The sequence below is a fragment of the Rhineura floridana genome, chromosome 3 (genome assembly GCF_030035675.1).
Source record: "Rhineura floridana isolate rRhiFlo1 chromosome 3, rRhiFlo1.hap2, whole genome shotgun sequence".
Lineage (NCBI taxonomy): Eukaryota > Metazoa > Chordata > Lepidosauria > Squamata > Rhineuridae > Rhineura > Rhineura floridana.
Genome location: NC_084482.1, coordinates 109,355,555 through 109,376,775, shown reverse-complemented (window position 1 = coordinate 109,376,775; position 21,221 = coordinate 109,355,555). Strand labels below are relative to the sequence as shown.

The following is a 21,221-nucleotide window of genomic DNA, read 5'->3' as shown; positions in this document are numbered from 1 at the left end:
ATCTATCATGTCTGGGACTCCAGGCTATTCTTTCCTTTTTACTCACTCTTTTGAATTTCACAATCACTCCAGACCCCACTCCTGGTACCAGCTGTTGCTCCTTGAACGAAGGATCAAAGCTAGAAACGGTTGTATGCTAACAACAGCAAACCTTTTATTGTGATGTAATACAACAGGCCTCCACCTTAGTTGCAGCTGGTTCTGGCCAACTCCCTCTCTATAGCAGGCCACACCCCTTCTTGCTTCCAGCCTATCACTTAAAAGAACTTTTCCCTCACAGAGTTCCTGGTGGAAAGGAGGCTTCTAAGCACCTTCACCCCAACACATTTAGAAGTCCCCTTCGGACCTTCCCCCTCAATGCAGGAAGGTCACAGTGGAGTGGCATGCATGGGGACAATGGGAACTGGGTCGGTGTGTATGCCTAAAGCCCCCATATACATGTTGCCCTTTGATGTTCAGGCTGAACACCTGCAGAGGGTTTAAGTGTCCAGCTATTCAACACAGGAAGAACAAGAAGGCAGTATGCTTCCCATTTGCCTGCTCCAGCCTTTCAGTGCCCCAATTAGCCTAAAGGTGCTGGGATAACTTGCAAACACTTGGAAGTTGTTTTTAAATGGAATGGAAATAAATTGTAATGTTAGACTACATGCCTTTAGGTTCTGTGTGGTCTCACCTTGCTCACCGCTACTACTACTTCCACTAATCAACTTTACAAAGGCTCTTCTGCCACAAAATGTCTGTCTGTGGGTCTCTGTGTTTTACAGAGCCGAAGGACAGGCTGCAGAGGGGCGTACGTGGCTCAATGGGTTGTATATGTCGAAGCATTTCACTTTTTGTATGTGGCTGCAATATAAATGCACGAGGTCCCACCTCTGAGCATGCAAGAGACACATCACATAGCTGTATGGCATTCTGAAGAGCCCTTTTAGTATGCAACACTTTACAGTCCATATCTGATACTTCTTATGAGTTAGGTGAACCTCTATCCATAACCATCAATGGTAGGCACCTCGCTTTTCATATAATGCAAATGATTATTATCATATTTCCTTCTATCTTAATAGTTAACAAAAGAACGTATTCTGCTTGATCAAAATCTACATACAAAATATAACCCAAGCATGATGAGCCAGGCTTTTTTTTTTTTTGCCTTTCCAATAAGTTTTGCTGTTAGATAGTAGTGTGAAACAGCTTTTCAGTTTGGCACAGTCAGCATTTTCCCTGCCGGGTTTTAATTTGACATAGCATCGTAGTCCAACTGCTACATAAATATGCTGCTATGAAGGAGGTTTTTATGGAACTTTTGAGTGTTAGGCCAGCGTTCTTCAACCTTGAGTCCCCAGATGTTCTTGGACTACAACTCCCATCATCCCCAGCTAGCTTAGTCAATGGTCAGGGATAGTGGGATAGTAATCCAATAGCACCTGGGGATTCAAGGTTGAGGAACACTGTATTAGTCTATTTCAGTACTATTATTGTGCTATCAATATGGAATCATTAATGTCTTCATGTTCTTTTGTAGGTTAATGAAATCTATCATGATGAGTCCTTAGGTGCCCATATTAATGTTGTCTTGGTGAGAATCATCATGTTGAGCTATGGGAAAGTAAGTATAATTTCAATAATGTTCAAATACCCTACGGAATTTTATTGTATAAACAGTGAGTTACAATTCTCTTATTATTTATTTATTTATTGCACTTGTATACCGCCCCATAGCCGAAGCTCTCTGGGCAAATTACAGCAATCAAAAACATTAAAACAAATATACAATTTAAAACACATATTTTAAAAACAATTTAAGCACATGCTAAAATGCCTGGGAGAAGAGGAAAGTCTTGACCTGGCACCGAAAAGATAACAGTGTTGGCACCAGGTGCACCTCGTCAGGGAGATCATTCAATAATTTGGGGGCCACCACTGAGAAGTCCCTCTCCCTTGTTGCCACCCTCCGACCTTCCCTTCGAGTAGGCACCCGGAGGAGGGCCTTTGATCTTGAACGTAGTGTATGGGTGGGTTCGTATAGGGAAAGGCGTTCCAGCAGGTATTGTGGTTCCAAGCTGTGTAAGGCTTTATAGGTCAAAACCAGCACCTTGAATCGAGCTCGGAAACATACAGGCAGCCAATGCAAGCGGGCCAGAATCGGTTTTATATGTTCAGACTGTCTGGTCCCTGTTACCAATCTGGCCGCTGCATTTTGCACAAGCTACAGTTTCCGAACCGTCTTCAAAGGCAGCCCCACGTAGAGTGCATTGCAGTAATTAATTTGGAGGTTACCAGAGCATGGACAACTGAAGCCAGGTTATCCCTGTCCAGATAGGGACGTAGTTGGGCCACCAACTGAAGTTGGTAGAAGGCACTCCATGCCACCGAGGCTACCTGAGCCTCAAGTGACAGAGATGGTTCTAGGAGAACCCCCAAGCTACAAACCTGCTCTTTCAGGGGGAGTGCAACCCCATCCAGGACAGGTTGGACATCCACCATCTGGTCAGAAGAACCACCCACTAGCAGCATCTCAGTCATGTCTGGATTGAGCCTCAGTTTATTAGCCCTCATCCAATCCATTGTCGCAGCCAGGCACCAGTTCAGCACATTGACAGCCTCACCTGAAGAAGATGAAAAGGAGAAATAGAGCTGCGTGTCATCAGCATACTGATGGCAACGCACTCCAAAGCTCCGGATGACCGCACCCAACGGTTTCATGTAGATGTTGAACAGCATGGGGGACAGAACTATGTTGGCATGAGGCCTAGTAGTTTTCCATCAAGTCTGAAAGTTTTGAAAGTTAAGATGAGTTATGTCTTTGCCCAGTCTGGGAACGGACAGTGAAGGCCGTTGTTATGGTAACCATCAAGATATAGACTGGGAAAGTTCTAACAGAGTCTGTGAGTTGTGTCCTACTGCATCATGCCTCTGACCTGAGAGGCTGTCTTAATTTTGGTTTCGGAGAGAAATGTGCTGTAGAGCTAGAGGGGGGGGGAAACTGCTGAAAAGCCTTAATGTCTTAATAAAGACTCTTAACATGCTCTAATGCTCTGAAGAAGTTTCTTGCTCAACTTAACTCCAACGTAATGTATGCTGTTTCACGCAACAACGCACACACGCCAACAGGGGTTATGGGCCCAGATCCACAGCGCATTACACGGGAGTAAGTTGCTGGTCTGAACGGCAGACGGCGTTCCAGAGAGGGCAGCTTGATTGATTGTACCAGACGGAGGTGAACAACATGGCTGTAAACCTGTCCGGGGGAGGCTTGCCGATGGAACGGCTTAATGAAAAGAATTATGGCAGCTGGAAGCCGAGGATGCGGGCTTTGCTAGTAAAAGAAGATTTATGGGAAGCTATTGAAGGTACACCCCCTGCACCCCTTTCAGCGGCTTGGACTAGGAACGATGAGCGAGCTCAAGCTTTTATACTTCTGGCTCTATCAGACTCTCAACTGCTACACGTGAGGGATGTTACAAACGCCAAACAGATGTGGGACCGGTTGGAAGGCATTCATGTGCAACAGACTGCGGGATCTAGATTGTGTTTGGCATGGAAGCTTTATCAAATGCGCTTCACGGGTGAGTGCGACATGTGTGAGCATCTCACGGAATTCAGACGCCTGTTTGCTGAGCTGACAGACCGAGGCGTCAAACACTCTGAACTTCAGAAAACCTATCTGATCCTGGCTTCACTCGATGGGACTTGGAATAATATGGTCATGGCTTTCAAAGCCATGCCTGATGGAGGTTTGAACATTGCGTTTATTGAGGAAAAACTGACCCAAGAATGGCAGCGGAGACAGGAGGCGAAAAGAGCCGAGTCGATGGAAGCTGTCAGGAGGCAAGAGGTGAAAAATGCCGTGCCGAAGGATAATAAACAGGAGCAGCAACAGAGGCTGAAGGCTTGTTTTATTTGCGGAGATCGACGGCATCTACAGCGGGAATGTCCAGTCAAGCGCAACTCCAGGGACGGAGGCTTGAAGCAGGGAAGTGTGAACTTTGTTTGTAAACAGAAGTCTCAAGATTTACGACCTATTGACTGGCTGCTTGACAGGGGGCAAGCCATATATTAATTAAAGATAGAAGTTTGTTTTACGTTTCAGAAAAAGTGCAAGACTTTGTGCACCTGGCAGATGGATCACGGAAATCTGTGGAAGCTAAAGGTCTGGTGAAGTTTGACAAGCTTGGAATAATGTCAGAATGTTTGTTTGTTCTGGAATTGGCTCATAATATTTTATCAGTTAGAAAACTGGTGAGTTGTAATTATTCAATTTTGTTCCACAAAGACCAATGTTATATAATGAGGGGAGATCAAGTGTGTTTGCAGGGAAGCCTTAATGATTCACAGTATGTAATAAAGAGCAGTCAAGCAGGGTGTGCTGTGTTAAATGCTGAGGCACAGGTACATCAGGGCTGCGTCCATGAATGGCATCAAAGGCTGGGGCATGCAAACCTTGACACGATAAAGAAAACCCCTTTGCACAGTGAAAACATGCGTTTAAAGGATTGTGGACAGTTAATGGATTGTGATGCATGTAATAAAGCTAAAATGACTATTGCACCAATAAACCGGGAGGCTGAGAGAACCACAACAGCTCCCTACCAGCTAGTTCATGTTGATTTATCAGGGCCAATAAATGCTTCACGAGGAGGTGCGAAATTCTTCATGGTACTGGTAGATGATTTTTCAAGATTTTGTCATGTTTTTCTGTTAAAGCATAAAAGTGAAGCTGAGCAGAAGCTGAAACTGTTCATTAAGAGAATTGAAACTCAACACGGCGTCACGGTGGGGGCTATACACTCAGGCCAGGGAGAAGAATTCATGGGTAAAGCATTGCATGAAGTGCTGGCAAGTAAGAAAATAGCACTTAAACCTTCCACCGGGGTTGCAGAGAACAAAAACAGGGTGCTGCAGGAAGCAATGAGAGCCATGCTGATGGATTGCAGTTTACGGAATTCTTTCTGGGCAGAAGCAATTCTTTATGCGAATTATATTCACAACAGGGTGTTACACAGTGCACTTGGAATGTCTCCTTATGAGAAACTTACTGGCAGAAAGCCTAAAATAGAACACATTCAAAAATTTGGGGCAAGGTGCTGGATCCACATTCCACAGGGAAAAAGGAGGGGCAAGCTTGCGCCCAGAGCACAGCAAGGTTTTGTTTTGGGATTTCAGAATGCATATTTCAGAGTTTGGTGTCCAGAAACACAGCAGTTAATTCTGAGCAGAAGCATTAAAGTCTCAGAAAAGCCTTGGGATCAAAGGCAGACAGTCATTCTTACAGGAACAGATGACACACAAACATGAACACAATCACAGACATTTAAGCCAAATCTTGACATTAAAGTGGAAGGTACACAAATTCCTCTCAGAGATGCTTTGAATGAGCTCATTTGTGGGAAACGCAGTAGAAATAAGAAACGCAAGGCTGAGGAAATGGAATTGGCTGATCAGGCTGTACCAAGTACAAGCAGCTCAGATGGAGGAGCTGAGAGGGCAGAAGTTCCAGCTTTAAGACGCTCTACAAGAGCAAATTTAGGCAAACCGCCTGAAAGATTTACCATGTGATTAATAACAAGTCCTGGAATGAATAAAGTTGTAGATATGGATGCTGAGACACTTTATTTGACATGTGTTCAACCAAAGTTTGAGTGAATAAAATTTTGAACTGTACTGAGATGTAATTTTGAACTGTACTGACTGAAAATGTATGATGCAATGTACTGAAATGTATTGCAAGAGGTATTGTAGAAATGTATTACTGTATGACTATGTATTGTTGAGATTTCTTTGTAATTGACAGACATGATGAGAAAAAGGGGGGCTTGTTGGCATGAGGCCTAGTAGTTTTCCATCAAGTCTGAAAGTTTTGAAAGTTAAGAGGAGTTATGTCTTTGCCCAGTCTGGGAACGGACAGTGAAGGCCGTTGTTATGGTAACCATCAAGATATAGACTGGGAAAGTTCTAACAGAGTCTGTGAGTTGTGTCCTTCTGCATCATGCCTCTGACCTGAGAGGCTGTCTTAATTTTGCTTTCGGAGAGAAATGTGCTGTAGAGCTAGAGGGGGGGGGGAAACTGCTGAAAAGCCTTAATGTCTTAATAAAGACTCTTAACATGCTCTAATGCTCTGAAGAAGTTTCTTGCTCAACTTAACTCCAACGTAATGTATGCTGTTTCACGAAACAATGCACACACGCCAACAAACTAACCCCTGCGGAACCCCATAGTGGAGAGTCCAGGGTGCCGAGCAATGTTCCCCAAGCACCACCTTCTGGAGGCGACCTGCCAAGTAGGAGTGGAACCACCGCAATGCAGTCCCTCCCACTCCCAGCTCAGCCAGTCTCTCCAGAAGGATACCATGGTTGATGTGGCTCATGCTTGTGGCTCACACTACCCTGTTTTTATGAATGAGTTTGGTAGCATGTTATTAAGCCTCATGTTAGCAAAGTAATTATATTTAATCAAACACAAGAAGGAATCTTGAGGCACTGTAAAGACTGAAAGACAAAAAAAGAGGGCAGCACTCATTGTAGAGAGATATTGCCTAACTAGACTGAGTCAACAGATTGCACTCTTATGCCTATCAGGGAGATTTCCACTGAAATATGTTGGGCAAGTTACTATTTTATTAAAGGAGAGGGCTGGACATGTTAAGACTACTGTGGCTTTCATAGACTCTTTTTCTTCGTATTTTTTTAATATGTCAAAACATCATAGCCCTTTTTCTTCCATCCTGCTAAGCCAAAATGTCAATGTATAATTTTATAGAGGGTGAGTTGGGACAGTTGGGACATCTGAGGATTGGAGGTAGGCTTGTGACACATCTGCCCCGCAGTATCTCCTGCATCTGCCTCCAGAGCCAGGCGCTATAAGAGATAGCAGCAGTAGCCCAATGAGCCGGGCCTGGCCTAGGAGGGTTCTAACATCTGGCTCTGAAGGACAACATCTGCCTGTTCCAAGCCAGGCGATTCAGCTATAGAAGAAACTCGGGGAAAACATACTTGTGCCCTAGTAACTCTGTCTGTTTTGTCATATTATAAATATTGTGGCTGTATTCACAGGTAACACTAAGCTCATGATGTCATGTGATTGACAGGTGAACGACCCCATCTACCTGTCAAATTTGGCCCCTGAGGCCAATCCTGAGAAGGATCTGGCCCATGGAGTCAAAAAGGTGCCCAGCCCCTGCTCCAAGTAAATAACAATATCCAGATGCATCTCTCATTCACTTGGTGACTCACACCTGATTATGTGAATGACCATTGAAAAGGATTGGGTTTGAGGTCATATATAGTGCTAAGAATGTGACTGATTTCTTATGGCACACACATCATTCCTTGATGTTGCAGTAACGGAATTATTCATCATCACATAGCACCATCAATGCATCAGTGAGCATGAAGCTTTACATACAAGAGAGTAGGTCCCTGACCTGAGGAGTTTACAATCTAAAATTCAACACAAGGGAAACAACAGAGAGGAGGCGGAAGTTAGACAGGGAAGTAGCCGGCAATTAATTCAGTTTCATGTGCTTAGTTCCAGTAGGACATAGCACTAGCAGGTTGTGCCAGAGGCTTCACGGAAAAGGTGAGTCTTGAGGAGGGATGTGAAGAAAACAAGAGAGTCAGTATCACCCAGGTGTCCTGGGAGGCAGTTCAACATAACCAGACTCAGTGATGTAAGGAAGACTGGAAGAATGTGTTTGGTTTTGGTTGTGAATGATACAGAAAATGGAGAATTGAGAAAAGCAACTACAAATTCTCAGAACTGGTTTCTGCTGGGACCTGGACTGAGATTAGCACAGCCTCTGCATGCTGATGTGCTCTGAGGTGTGTATTTGTAAATAAACAAATATTTTACAAACACAACATATGTCTCCAGAGTTCTTTCCTCCAAAGGAAACTGAGAACTGGTCTAGATCAATGTTCTTCCACCTTGGGTCCTCAGATGTTGATAAACTACAACTCCCATCATCCCTGACTATTGATCATGTTATCTGGGGATGATGGGAGTTGTAGTCCAACAACATCTAGGGACCCAGGGTTGAAGAACAGTGGTCTAGATGATGCAGGTCTCATGCAGAAGTTGATCCCAGCGGTGAGGTCACCCTTCCAGCCATATTGTTTAGTCAAATTCACCAAGAGGATATCCATCACATACAGAGGCTCCTGTCCCACCATCCAGGTCACTGGAGGGAGATTACCTGTACATGTGTAGAAACTTACAACATAATGGGCAAGATTCATGTAGTGAGTAGTTCTACTAAAGAATATAGCTGGGGAGGGGGGCAGAAACTCACCCAGGGGATTAGCGCGTCTGTATTTCCATACTTTTGTCTATGCTGGCAAATCTATAGGGTTCTATCCAACTAAGTTGTACTCAGAATAGACCTACTGAAATGAGTGAACAAGTTAGTTATATTCATTAACTTCAATGGGTCTACTCTGAGTAGGACTAGCATTGGCTATAACCCACATTATTATTTCCCAAATTGCACATGCCACAGTATTATAGCATCCCTAATCAGCTTTGATTCCACAAAGGTTGACCTGAATCTCCTTCAGCTCAGGAAAAGGAAAACAGAATATGAATAAAATAACAATTATCTCACAGATAATGATAACTGATTATCAATAATTAATAAGCAAGCAGCAGTAGGCACATCTATGATCAGGAGTTGACAGAATAGCTATGAAGAACATGCTACTTTTCTTCCAGAGTCAAAGTAAGTTTTTGAACAAAACCTTATTCTGAGTTTTTAATGAAAAAGATTGTTCTGTTTTATACAATATGCCCTGTGTTGTTGAGGATAACATGGACAATATTGTATGTTGCATAGCAACTAGTTTCTCAATGGCTGGGAGATCACTTAAACCATTTTCTTCAGTATTAGTTTTGACTATTATAGTAAAATACATGCATAAGTAAATTCAAACTTGTAGTTAAAAATGTAGTTTAAAATTCTTTGAAATTTCAGTTAATAACAAAATTGGCCTAACAAGGATAGTGCTAAAAGATGCTCCTCAAAGTTCTCTATAATGGCATTTTGAAAGTATGTAGTGAGTTAAAACTGAAATTAAACTGGTTGAAACTGGTTGTACAAATTGGTTACACAAAGCCAATTTATACATAACAGCCATATAGATAGTGTGATACAATAAAATATGAAATAGTGGTTTTTTTAAAAAATTAAGCCACAGGTGGTGATAATACATCTTTGCAATGATGTGCCATGCAAATGCTATATAAATATGAACTAATTTCATCTTGCTCCAAACTGTCTAGACAAGATATTAGTCTGCAAATATCCCAAAAGTTGGGTGGTCACCTTTTTCCCATTCTTGAAGGATTTATACAACTCCAGAATAAAATGCGAACAATTTAGTTTGTATGGCAAAATACACTGCTGGTCCCTCTGACAATGTTAAAATGATTATAGAGTTGGCCATCCCTTCTCTGCCATTAACTTCTGGCATAGTCCGATTGGCTTCAGCTTAGAATGGCAGTATTAGTGATGCCTTCAGGTTGGAGATCATGGCAAGAGCTTGGTTTCCTTTTCCATTAATCCCTTACATATGCTTAACTGAATCCTGTGAGCTTTAACAAAAAATGCCTTTGATAAGCCACAGTGTTCATCACAAGATGTACATTACCCAGAGACAAACCAAATATTGAGAGACAATTTTCTCCTTTAGAATGCAGTGCAGTTCCAAGGAAAGCAGCTGTAAGTTTTCATAAAGTTATTTTTAATGCAACTTTGAGTAGTTGTCTTTTTTAAAAAGTTAACTGCTTCCAACAAAATGTGTTGTGATGGATCTTGGATAGGAACAAAATAGCGAAGCTAGACAAACTAGAATGCAGCATTTTGCTGTGATCTAATGTCACCCCCCCCACACACACACACACCTTCCTCCAGTTCTTGGTGTAAGGAACTCTGGGTATAGTAGAACTAGTGTTCAGATTTAAGCTCCAGACAGTCAACAGAGGCTGTTGGGTACATTGCTCAGCACATCTTCCTTCAGTTTTATGTTTTCCTTTTGCTTTCTCAAGATTGCCTCGTGTTTCTCAGCCAGCTCTCAACATGTGCCTGCCTGTTCCCTGTCATTCATACCACTTGGTATCTTCACCAGATCTCCAGTGGAATCCTTCTCCACGTGTTTCTTCCTACCCATCTTCCAGCCACTCTCTAAATCCATTTCCAGTCTGAAGTGAAAGATGGAATGTTGTCTCCTTTTGGAAAGAATACTGCGGCTAGTCATTACTCCCATAAGCACAAAGGTGGAGAGAGATTATCATTCTAAAGCCAGATTTCAAAGCATGGTGTATTGCACTCAGGAGCAGAACTGGAATTCAGTGCACCCTGTAGAGTGGAAGCATAATGTTGTCCTTATTGCTACATACTATACACTTCCTCTCCCATCTCTTTGCCCCAATTCTAAATGATAAATTACTTCCATTTTTATGAGATTGACAGCATGCCATGGTTTCTTTCTCCCACCCCAAATTACATTACTTGTCAAATGCTGCATTGGCTAATATTTTATTCTGGATATAACATTTCTGCTTGAGTTATATATTTATATAGTGATGTTAGAAGGGAAATCTAATAAGCCATCACCCTGAAATAATGCTCACAATTCTTTAAATACAAAATGTCTGTTTTCTCACTGAGTTTGCTGTTGTTAGTTCTATTACCATGGTTTCCAGAAGCTTTGTTTTTCTTTTCTTTTCATAATAACTTGCCTAGTTCATATGACAGAGGGAAATAATCTAAGTAAACAATTTGGAGGAAAATATTTGGAAAAGGAGTACAGCCTGCAGTCATTTTGGATGGCAAATGAACACATTTTAGATTGTTTCAAACTTGGATGCTACATTACTCTTAAATTTGACTATGAATAATACTAACAATGCCCATTTTTAAATCTAACAAGATGAGTATTTCATCTGTAGGAAGCTTCCCTGTATTCTCAAGGATGGCATAGAATTGCCAGAAGTTACAGCTGGAGCACCACCTAATGGATGTATTTTAAAAGTCCCCCTTTCAAGCCAAAACAAAGACATCTAAAGTACTTGAATTGCTTTCTGGAACTAGCCAGGCATTACTGCCAGCACTGACTAATCCTGTATACTAATAGCAAAGTTATTATTTGAGTTTGGATTCTTGTGTAGCCAAAACAGCACCATCCATACACAAGACAAGCTCAGACAAATTCCGGTGTTTGTAGAAGGACAAACAAAATTAGGGGAAAAATGCTAAAGGGAAGGAGGAGACTTCAGAAGCAGTTCAATGAAGACTGACCATGCTCAATGGCCACAAAATGTTAACTAATTATTGTGGGAGGGGACAAAAAACTGGGTGAGGAGGAATGGAATGGAGTATGCTAGGAGGGAGTGTTATTGGCTAGCTGGAATCCTGAATCACACTACAACATTGCTGTGGGTCCCACCTGTCAGCCCCCATTTTCCAAAAGCCCAGTTCAATAAAACTCTTAAATTAGAAGAAATATCTCAATTTTTAAATGCACCATTTATTTTTACTATTTTAGGATGCTTCTCATCAGAACTCCCCCAAACAGCTTGCACAACAACAATACAGTAAAATTTGATTTAGAAACATTAAAAGCAATAAATAGCAGGGAATCATAAAAGGAAGTATTAACCTCTCAGCGTTGGTCAACCCAACCCTGGAAGAGAAAAGGCTCTTCTAAACAGAATGGATTTCACCATTCTCCCAGACGATTTCAATGAGTTGGGAAGATAAGCCTGTCTCAGCAGGGAGTTACAGGTCTTGCCTTCTTCATCATGTTTTGTACTGGAGGTGATGACCCTCCACAGGGCCATTAAGATCATATGGTGTTCACTTAAAAGGATTAGGTCATAGGAGGGAAAAGGCCTGAGACCTTGAAGAGCTGCTGCCAGCTAACTAGCATGGGGGTGGTCTAACCTGGTATTAGCCAGCTACCTCTTTTCTAAAGGTGTTTGAGTGAGTCTTTCCATAGATGATCCCCAGCATCCAGCTGCCTGAGTTGCTACACCTCCCAGACCCTTTTATCCCTTTAGTGATTACAATGCACTTGCCATAACAAGAGTTTCTAATGATTTAAGAATCCCTAGAGCCAGGAAGAAGGAAAATGCTCATGCTTGCATTTATTTCTCCAGTATGATGGGATGTAGCAATCTATCAAGATTTTATAGATCATTACATTTTTGAACTAATGTTTCTTCAGGAACATCAAACTGGTGCTAGTGACTCAGAACAATGTTTTCCACTGTATCTGGAATCCTTTTCCTGGCAGTAATTGGTTCCAGATGCTTTTTAGAGAAAGAACAGCACAGGGTCGTAGAATAATCCTAGAGACTCTGCTGTTCATGCCCTAGTGTCCTAGAATGTTTTGGGTCACACTCAGCAAGGCAATGTGTTCTCTTGTCCACTTAAGAACCATTGATAACTTTCTGTTTCAAGGGATATTTAAACCCATCCCTCTTATTTGGATGTCTTCTGATAAATAGTTGGGAGCAGATATACAGGAGGTGCATTCTTCGTAGTTTATTGACCTGATCTTGAACTCCTTGTGTTAGTAGAAGAATCCCTACAGTGCCAGTGATGATCCTGCACATGTGTGTTTGTCCAATGTCCATGTTAGTGGACACCTTATATTTGAAATTTTACTCTTGCCTTTCTGATGGCAAGCCTGCAACTATGAAAGGTGTGTGATAAGTCAGTGAATTAGGGGATGCCAGTAACAGATTTTCTGCAATGTTCAACTTTTTCCAGTTCATGGCCCTTATTATTTTTTCTAGCGTATGCTATGTTTTATGTGAACCAGCTGGCCCCTTTTCTCTACATCCATGTAAACATCTGAAACTTGCTTATTTTAAACAAATATTAAACAAGAAGTAGATAATGTGTATACATCCATTGCCAGAAACTGTATTGAAATCAATATGTCTCCCATAGCCTGCTTTATAGCTTTGCTAGATTAACAAAAGAAGATTTTCGCTGATAGAGATACAAAGGGAGTATCACATCACAATGCAGAATTGAATACTCGCTATTTACCTTGCCATCTCAATTAGTCAATTAAGTGAGCCTGATAGAAACTACATTTTACACAGAGCTAGAAGCTAGACTGGTGGGGAAGGGAGTGTAGCTCCATGTTTTCCATGCAGAAGATTCCAGGTTCAGTCCCCATCCCTAGATACTTCAGTTAAAAAAATCAGGTAACAGATGGTGTTAAAGTCCTGTGCCTTAGAGCCACTATCAATTCAGAGTAGGAGATATTGGATTAGGTGGACAAATATTCCAGCCTGGTGTAAGGCAGCTTTCTATTATGTCTTCTAATCACTAATAATTGTAGTTACAATGAATGTATCATCATTCTTCATTAGAAAGAATAAAACCATATTATTTCAAACATCAAATCAACATAAGCAATTTATCTCTCTATATATCAACTTTTTGTTAATTTGTTGTAATTTCATGAGGCACAGTCTTTGTCAAACAATATTTCCCTGGTACATTTCTTTTCCTGTTAAAGGTTTAGATCTTGTACTTACATGCAGGAGTTATCTGTACCATAAACATTTCCTGTTTGCATGTCAAATTTATCACTGGTTCCAAAGAAGATAAAATTGAAAGTAGCATGCTCTCATTTGGATTTAGACCACAAGTATTGAGCTCTCTTACAGTATCACTCAGTATCTCTTTCTTCCAGCACAATCCTATGCATGACTACTCAGAAGTAAGACCCACTGAGTTCAATAAGTGTGCATAGGAATGTAGTTTGAATCCTATGCATATTTACTTGGAATTAAGTCCCACTGAGTTCAATGGGGCTTCCTGTCAGGCAAGTGGGTATAGGATTGCAGCCTTAGTCTTAATTCAGTGATGTCATTTAACTAATTTCTCTTTTGTTGTCAAGGCTTTCATTGTAGTGCCATCTATGTTCACCAGGATCTATCAGATCAGTTTGGCTGATGTCCTTCTTTTTGTATTTACTCTGTTAAGTCTGCCCAGCTCTGTGTGAGATTATACAGCCACGAGAGCGGCTGTATACTCTAGTCAGCATGGATATTTTTTTGCATTCCTCAATGTTAAATCGAAAATACCCCCTTGCCATTCTGATGCTTTCCATAAGCTCATTTCAAAACAAAACCTTACAAAACCTACAGTCCTGTACTCAGAAACTCTTACTTAACAACCCTCTAAATTTTCTTAGTGATACACAAGACAGTCAGAGAGAATTGAGAGTTCAAAGTGTAAGAGAGAAAAACCAGACCCTTTTTGGACTTTTTTCTGTCAGAGTTCTCATAATTTGTTGAAATTAATTAAAAATCAGCCATGTTCACAGAGTACCTGTAATCCTGACCTGTACTGACCTTCATCTTCTGCAGTCCAAAAGTTTAAGAAATGCCTGGATGATTTATTTATTTAATTAATTTAAGAAATTTAGCATTGAACTCAATGATAAGGCCAGGCATGCTCAGTAAGAACCAACTGTCAGTGTTTTAAAAGCCAGGCTCATAGCTCCTTGGCTAGGCTAATCAGGGGGCCACACCCACACTAGACCTTTATTTCACTTTAGACAGTCATGACTTCCCCCAAAGAATCCTGGGAAGTGTTGTTTGTGAAGGGTGCTAAGAAGAGACTCCTATTCCCCTGACAGAGCTCCAGTGGCCAGAGTGGTTTAACAGTCAGCTGCTCTGATTGAAGCTCTGTGAGGGGAAGAGGGCATCTCCTAGCAACTCTCAGCACCCTTCACCACTACACTTCCCAGGATTCTTTGGGAGAAGCCATGACTGTCTAAAGTGACATAAAGATCTGGTGTGGATGTGGCCAGGGACAGCTTTGGTTTAAATTTGGGTGGGATGCTACATGAGCCTGCTGTAGAATAAAAGGGTGGGGAAAACCCTGAAAAAGAATGATACTGTTCACAATGTTTTCCTTTTGGAAAGGAAAGGGGCATTCCCTCTGCCTAGTGCCCACCCATCCAATCTCCTCCCCCTTCCTCCCTCCCTGTCCCCTGCCTGCCTGCCTTCTCCCCTCCCTGCCCCTCCCCAGGTCAGTTTCACCTATCCTAAGCATGATTGCACAGGAGTAAATCGCACTGAACTCAATAAGCATGCAAATGATCAGACCTGCCTTTCCCTTCATTCCCCTCTCCTCTCCCTTCCTCCTCTCCTCTTCCTCCCCTCTTCCTTCTTCCTCCTCCCCTGCCCACTCCAGGCCTCCCTCCCCATGGTCAGCTTTACCTATCGTAAGCATGATTGCACAGGAGTAAATCCCATTGAACTCAATAAACATGCAAATGATAACACCTACCCTCTGTCTCCCACTCCTGCCTGCTCCCCCCCATCCCCTGTGGTCAGTTTCACCTATCCTAAGCATGATTGCAGGGGAGTAAATCTCACTGAAGTCAATAAGTATGCAAATAATCAATCTATTCTCAGCAAACTGGCACAGGATCTCATTTCTTACATCCCAGATTAAAGCGCAGAGAAATTCACTAACAGGCAAAAAACCTTGCGGTTTAAAAATGTACCTATAGCCCACGGATATTTCTATCAAACTTTAAGAAACAGGGAAATTGGGCAGATATAGTTGTTGCACCAGGGGAGCAGGAGACCTGATCTCCCAAACACCATTTGGGTTGGTCTTTCACAATCCAATCCACTTCCTGTGTAGCTTGGAAAAAATTGGTAACATGTGCCTCTGGGCACACCGTGAGTGGTGGCAACTCCTGCAATCAGGCCAAATAACAGAAACAAGACATGTGCTGTGCTGATCTTGTTTTAGCAGGGAGGAGGCAACAATATCCAGTTGTTAAATTAAAACAGTTGATATAGTTCAGATAATCACTTGAAATATGTTTGATTTGCAATTTTAGTGAAGTTTCCTATGGTAAATCATTTTCTTTTGCTTCTATGAATATGTGAAGTAGAGCAACACTTTGCAACACACAAACAAAAGCTCCAAAAACAATTGTGGAATAATGACACTGACTGTTCTGCAGCATAGTTTCCAATGGACATGAGGAGTGTCTCATTTTGCACAAGATAAAACAGTGGGAGGTGAAATATATTCTAGCAAAATTCTTGATCATGTCCACCTTTCCTTAAGTGGAGTGGTTTAAGCATAGCAGGCTGAAAACATGCATCTTGGGCAGACCAAGTTTGTTTTTTCCAACAGCTAGAGTCATTGCTGAAGGAGCAACATATTGTAATCAGTCTGATTTTACATCAAACTGCAGTTTCAGATTCAACTGTTAATGCGCCCCAAATAGAAATAGAGCATAACCTCCAGTTTGAAACACAAAAGGCTGCCTTTACCATCATATGACATTGACCAATAAAAAGTCTTTGAAATTAATAAAAATAAATTTGACACAGATTTCTAGGATGAACAATGAGAGAAATATAATTTTCTAGGTTAGATTCTGTGTAGAAACAGTGGTAACACAGAAGAAGTAAAGTAAGAAGAACACCAACAAACATACAAAAATGTAATTCTCCATCTTTGGAGATGGCAGTTGTTGCCACCTCTCACCATACGCTCATCCTTACCAAATTCTTCCAAGCTACACAGGAAGTGGATTGGACTGTGAAAGACCAACCCAAATGGTGTTTCCATTTTGACAAATTTGTAGGGCAGTACAATATCTCAGAAAGGAGGTCAGGTATCCTGCTCCCCTGGTGCATTCACTATAGCTGCCCAATTTCCCTGCTTTTAAAAGTTTGATAGAAATATTTGTTGGCTATAGGTACATTCTTAAACCGCAAGGGTTTTTGCTTGTTAGTGAATTTCTATCTCACATACTCCATACAATTTTCCTTTGAAAATGGCAGCTACGTCGTTATGGCCAAGTATGTCCATTTCTCCTTGTGTCCCCCCCCACATGCTCTCTTTCTGACTTCATGAGGAGAATCCAAGAACGATAGAGATTTAGAGCATGGTGTTGACATGAAAATAATGGTTTTTATTCTTGTTATCATAACATTGTTGCCTAGGTAACATTTGTTTTGTTATTAGAAGGCTAGCATTCACATTTGTATTTCTTAAGAATCCTGGAAGACACTGGATGTTACAATTAGTCATTCATTTTTTCACATTCCACAAACAGTACGTTTTCATAAGTTATAGCAAAGCATGTTCTTCTGGGAATATGATGCATATTAGTTAGGAAGCAAATGTTAGGGCTGGGATCCTTCATGGTCCATTCTCTCCCATCTGCGTTTATTTTCTTTTGATACTGTATGAGCTGTTAACTTTTTTTGTCATCTAAGTTGTGATTGTACAGTTGCAGTGTCATCCTTCCCTGTAAAGTAACTGCTGTGTTTGCATGATTTTGCTAACTTGTTGTCATGCAGCTCTCTTTCTCTCCCCTCCTCTTCTCCTCTATGGCTTTTCTACGCAATTGTTACTTGTCCTTACACAGGAAATGGCTGATCTTGCCAGCAGCAGGCATCTACGCCACATGCCTCAAGTCCCACTCTTTTGGAGATGTCAAAAGAGTAATCAAAACTGAAGGAAAGTTTGTGACATACAAATGACCCCCTCCCCCCAAAAAATAAAAAATCAGGCTGATTGATTTATGAAGACTACTGCCTGCTCTCTGCAATGGCTTCAGAGGTCCTACACTAGGTGCTACCACTGCTTCAGAGATATGATGGATGGAAACTGGAGATAGGGTCACCTTGGCAATTGCAATTGCTTGTGATATGCTGTCCTCTGGGGTACTTGCCTGGTGCTGACTTCTATTATCATTTCAGTTCCTGCGGTGAAGGGAGGTCCCAGTAATGTTAGCCTATGGTCTCTTGCCTTTGTTTGTCCTACCATTTTTGTTGCTGCATTTTCTGCTGCTTGCTTTTAAATATTTTGTTAACATCTTATCATTTGAAAAGTTAAGTGATTCTGTTTCAGACAGTGTGGAGTCAGATCTCTGCCTTATTCCGGTGGGCTGTTGCTAAGCTACTGCTCATATTGTAGGCATAACTATATGATAGGCTGCATGGCTATGTCAAGGATGGAGCCAATCACACTTCATGGGACAAGACATTCCATTACCTGGGTTCAGCCACTGAGATCTTTCCTTGTAAAAGATTGATAAAAGAATAGAACTCCAGTGTTCCCAGACCATAAATGGTTAGCCCAGGGTGTGTGTGTGGGAGAAAACTAAATAGCCTATTGGGAAGACTTGCTTAATTGTGCATACATTTTGGCTCTACAGTAGTTCATAAATTATAATAATAAATTGCACTGGAGAATTAGTGTGCCCCCTCTGTCTGGAATCACTCCTTGGGGGTGCCCTGCAGATTGGAAATGAAAGCTAAGGCTTGTTTGTCTGCCTCATTGGTCCTAACCTGGTAGCAGATCCTGCAAAATGACAATGGAAGCTATTGTTAGTTGGCTGACGGAAGCTCATTTAGTGTTCCTGGTTGGCATTGCTTACTGTGCTCCTTTTTTATCCTAGTTTTTGTTTGGCCTGGCCCAAAACCTAACTCCCTGGCCTGATTTCGCTCACATCCTGGTGAGCCCTAATGCCCCACAGACAATTTAATCTGGATAGCTGCTTAGTCTCTACAAAAACACTGACAATTCTTATAAAGTATGTTTAAAATGACAGGCTAGAACTTTCAGATAAAATGGGCTAGTTCTGAATGCTTCCTGTTCAGCTTACTGTTCCAATAGATGATTTTTCACCTTCTACAATGTCCAAAGAAATTTGTCGAGTCTTGGATTAAAACTGAAATTCTTTGAACTAAATGAAATTGGTAGCTCAGAGTTAAAATACAAGTGAAGTGTTACAACCATTTGTTTAAGTGTCTTTATTTTGGTGGGAAAGAGAGAAAGAATGCATATGCAGTGGGTCAATTCAATTCATGTTCAAGGGGATAATTCCAAAAAGATGAATATCAACAATTTGTAGCAGCACAGTCTTAAGCATGTATACTCAGAAATAAATTCTATTGAGTTCAGTGGAACGTACTACCAGGTAAGAGTGTATAGGATTGCAGCCTAAAACACGCTGATTCCTTCTTCGTTTTTGCCAATAATAGAGCCAGTTCCATTCTTCTTTCTACAAGAATTAAAAGGTTCTAGTTAGTATATACTGTAATCCACAACCCTATAAGAACTTCTGCAATGTCATTGAATGCCACAGGATAGAATTTAACCTGGATTCCCAACCAACCCCCCAGAATATGGTTCTTCTTACCGTTAAAACTGGTAGCACAGTTGATCTGGGCAAGCTCTTTCATAAAGGTGTTGGAAAGCTTCCTGAATAACAATTCTTTTTATGCAGTATAGCTGTGTGAGACACACAGATCAACCAAGCTGTTTTCAACTAGAGACAGCCAGCTGAGATTTTTCAGATGTAGCGATGGAGACATTCTTCAAAGGCAAAAGAAAATTTGAAATATATCTTGCAGGGCAAAAGTAAAAACAATTGCCTGTTGTTCTGCAGTTCATGCTTAGCACCGGCAACCATTTTGAAACAGAAACCTAATGTATTCATGTGGGGGACAACGATTTGAACTCACCCATAGTAGCCATATTTATTTATTTATTATTAAATTTATATCCCTCCTTTCCTCCCAAAGGAGCGCAAAGGAGGGGCAAACTTATCAACAAAACAATTTAACAAGAAAAAGAAAAGCATTATAAAATCAGGTAAAAACATTATAAAACACAGTTACAGTTAAAAACATTCTTTGATCAGTGATCTTTGTGTTGCCAGAAACAGTCAACATTATTCTCATCACATTGAGGAGAAAAATGAGAGATGAATGCCAGCCAGAGTGTCTAGTGATTGGATAATGTAGTTGTTTTGGTGCACAGGATGACCATCTCCTGAACTGAAGAGAGTTCCTAACCTAAAAGAACTTCATGACACGTCTAGTGTTTTCTGCTATTGTACTGTTATCCTTTTTGTCATCTCCCACAACTTTGCAGAATGCTTCAGATTTTAATGTGAGGCAGGGACGGGGAACTTATGCCCTCCCGATGTAGAAGGCCTATAACTTCCTGATCATTGCTCATGTTGGCTTGGGCTGATGGGGGCTGGAATCCAATGACATCTGGAGGGCTACTGGTGTAAGGGATATATTCAGTTGCATCATGTGATGCACTTCCAGGTTTTTAGAAGGTTTAATTGTTGCAAGTAGAACATTGCTAAGGGTGGAAATGTCAATGTCCAGTGCCAGGCCTTATATCAGTCCTCCCAACTACAAATGTTCTCTCCCTTCTGCATAAATGTATGCAGTGGTGAAATTTACCCTTTGTTTGTTTGTTCATTTGTTAAGAAAATCTATACCTTGCCTCTTTCCCTTCATTTCACAGCACTCAGGACAGCTTACAAGAAGTTAAAAACAATTAAACAATATATAAAAAACCAAACACAATAAAATGAGTGACCATTACAGCAGATAAAAAGAGTCTTAAAAGGACCAGAAGTTTACCAAATGGCTATTGGAACAAAAATGTCTTAGCCAAGCAATGGAATGTCATAGAGGGACCAATAAAATCTCCCTTGGTAGGGAATTCCATTGCCCCACCATGACCACAGAGAAGGCCCCCTCCTACTGCTTGACCAATTGCACCTTTGTTACAATCAGAATGCTGAGAAGAGCCTCTCTTCTGGATGCATTTTGATTTCATTACGTTAATGAATTCCAAGTGGCAAAATGGAGTGGATGGCATCTCAGATTCAATATCTTTCACAATCAATCACCTTTTTATATGTGAACATTTTTCTTAAATCATTCAGTTGCTCATCATACTATATAGATATGCTTGCAAATGAGTGTGCCTTGCCGTCAACACTGTTTTATGTGCTTCGATATACATCTAATCAGGGTGTATTTACAATATGATTATTTATCAGCTGGAAGCTGAATGAGATGTGCAAGCTACAGTGAACTGTCCAAGGGAAAGGGGCAAAGGTACTTGTATCACTTTAGTGGTACAGAGAAGCTTGTATGAATAAAAGAGTCTGAGTCATAGAATGTAAAAGGATAGGACAGTCTCAGCTGAATACAAGACAGCTTGATCAATTGGTTTGGCTTTCAGATCAAATTACCTACCCATACACACTTTCTAATATTTGAAATTTGAAACGCAGCTTCTTGTGATGAGACTACTGTAACTCCCACCAATATCAGTAAGAAGTAATTCTATAATAGTCCTTTTCTTCCAGTAATTCATTATGGGAAAAATAGGCAGTTTCACACAA

General features: G+C 41.1%; 1 protein-coding gene across 3 annotated transcripts in view; it reads left to right on the top strand.

Annotated features, from left to right (window-relative positions):
- Positions 1-21,221, top strand: part of ADAMTS2 (ADAM metallopeptidase with thrombospondin type 1 motif 2) — a 460,134-nt gene that overhangs the window by 330,987 nt on the left and 107,926 nt on the right. For all 3 annotated transcript variants that reach the window (XM_061617298.1, XM_061617297.1, XM_061617299.1), the window contains one exon: positions 1,523-1,606. In XM_061617298.1, coding sequence (XP_061473282.1) covers positions 1,523-1,606 — 84 coding nt within the window. The remainder of the gene's footprint in view (positions 1-1,522; positions 1,607-21,221) is intronic.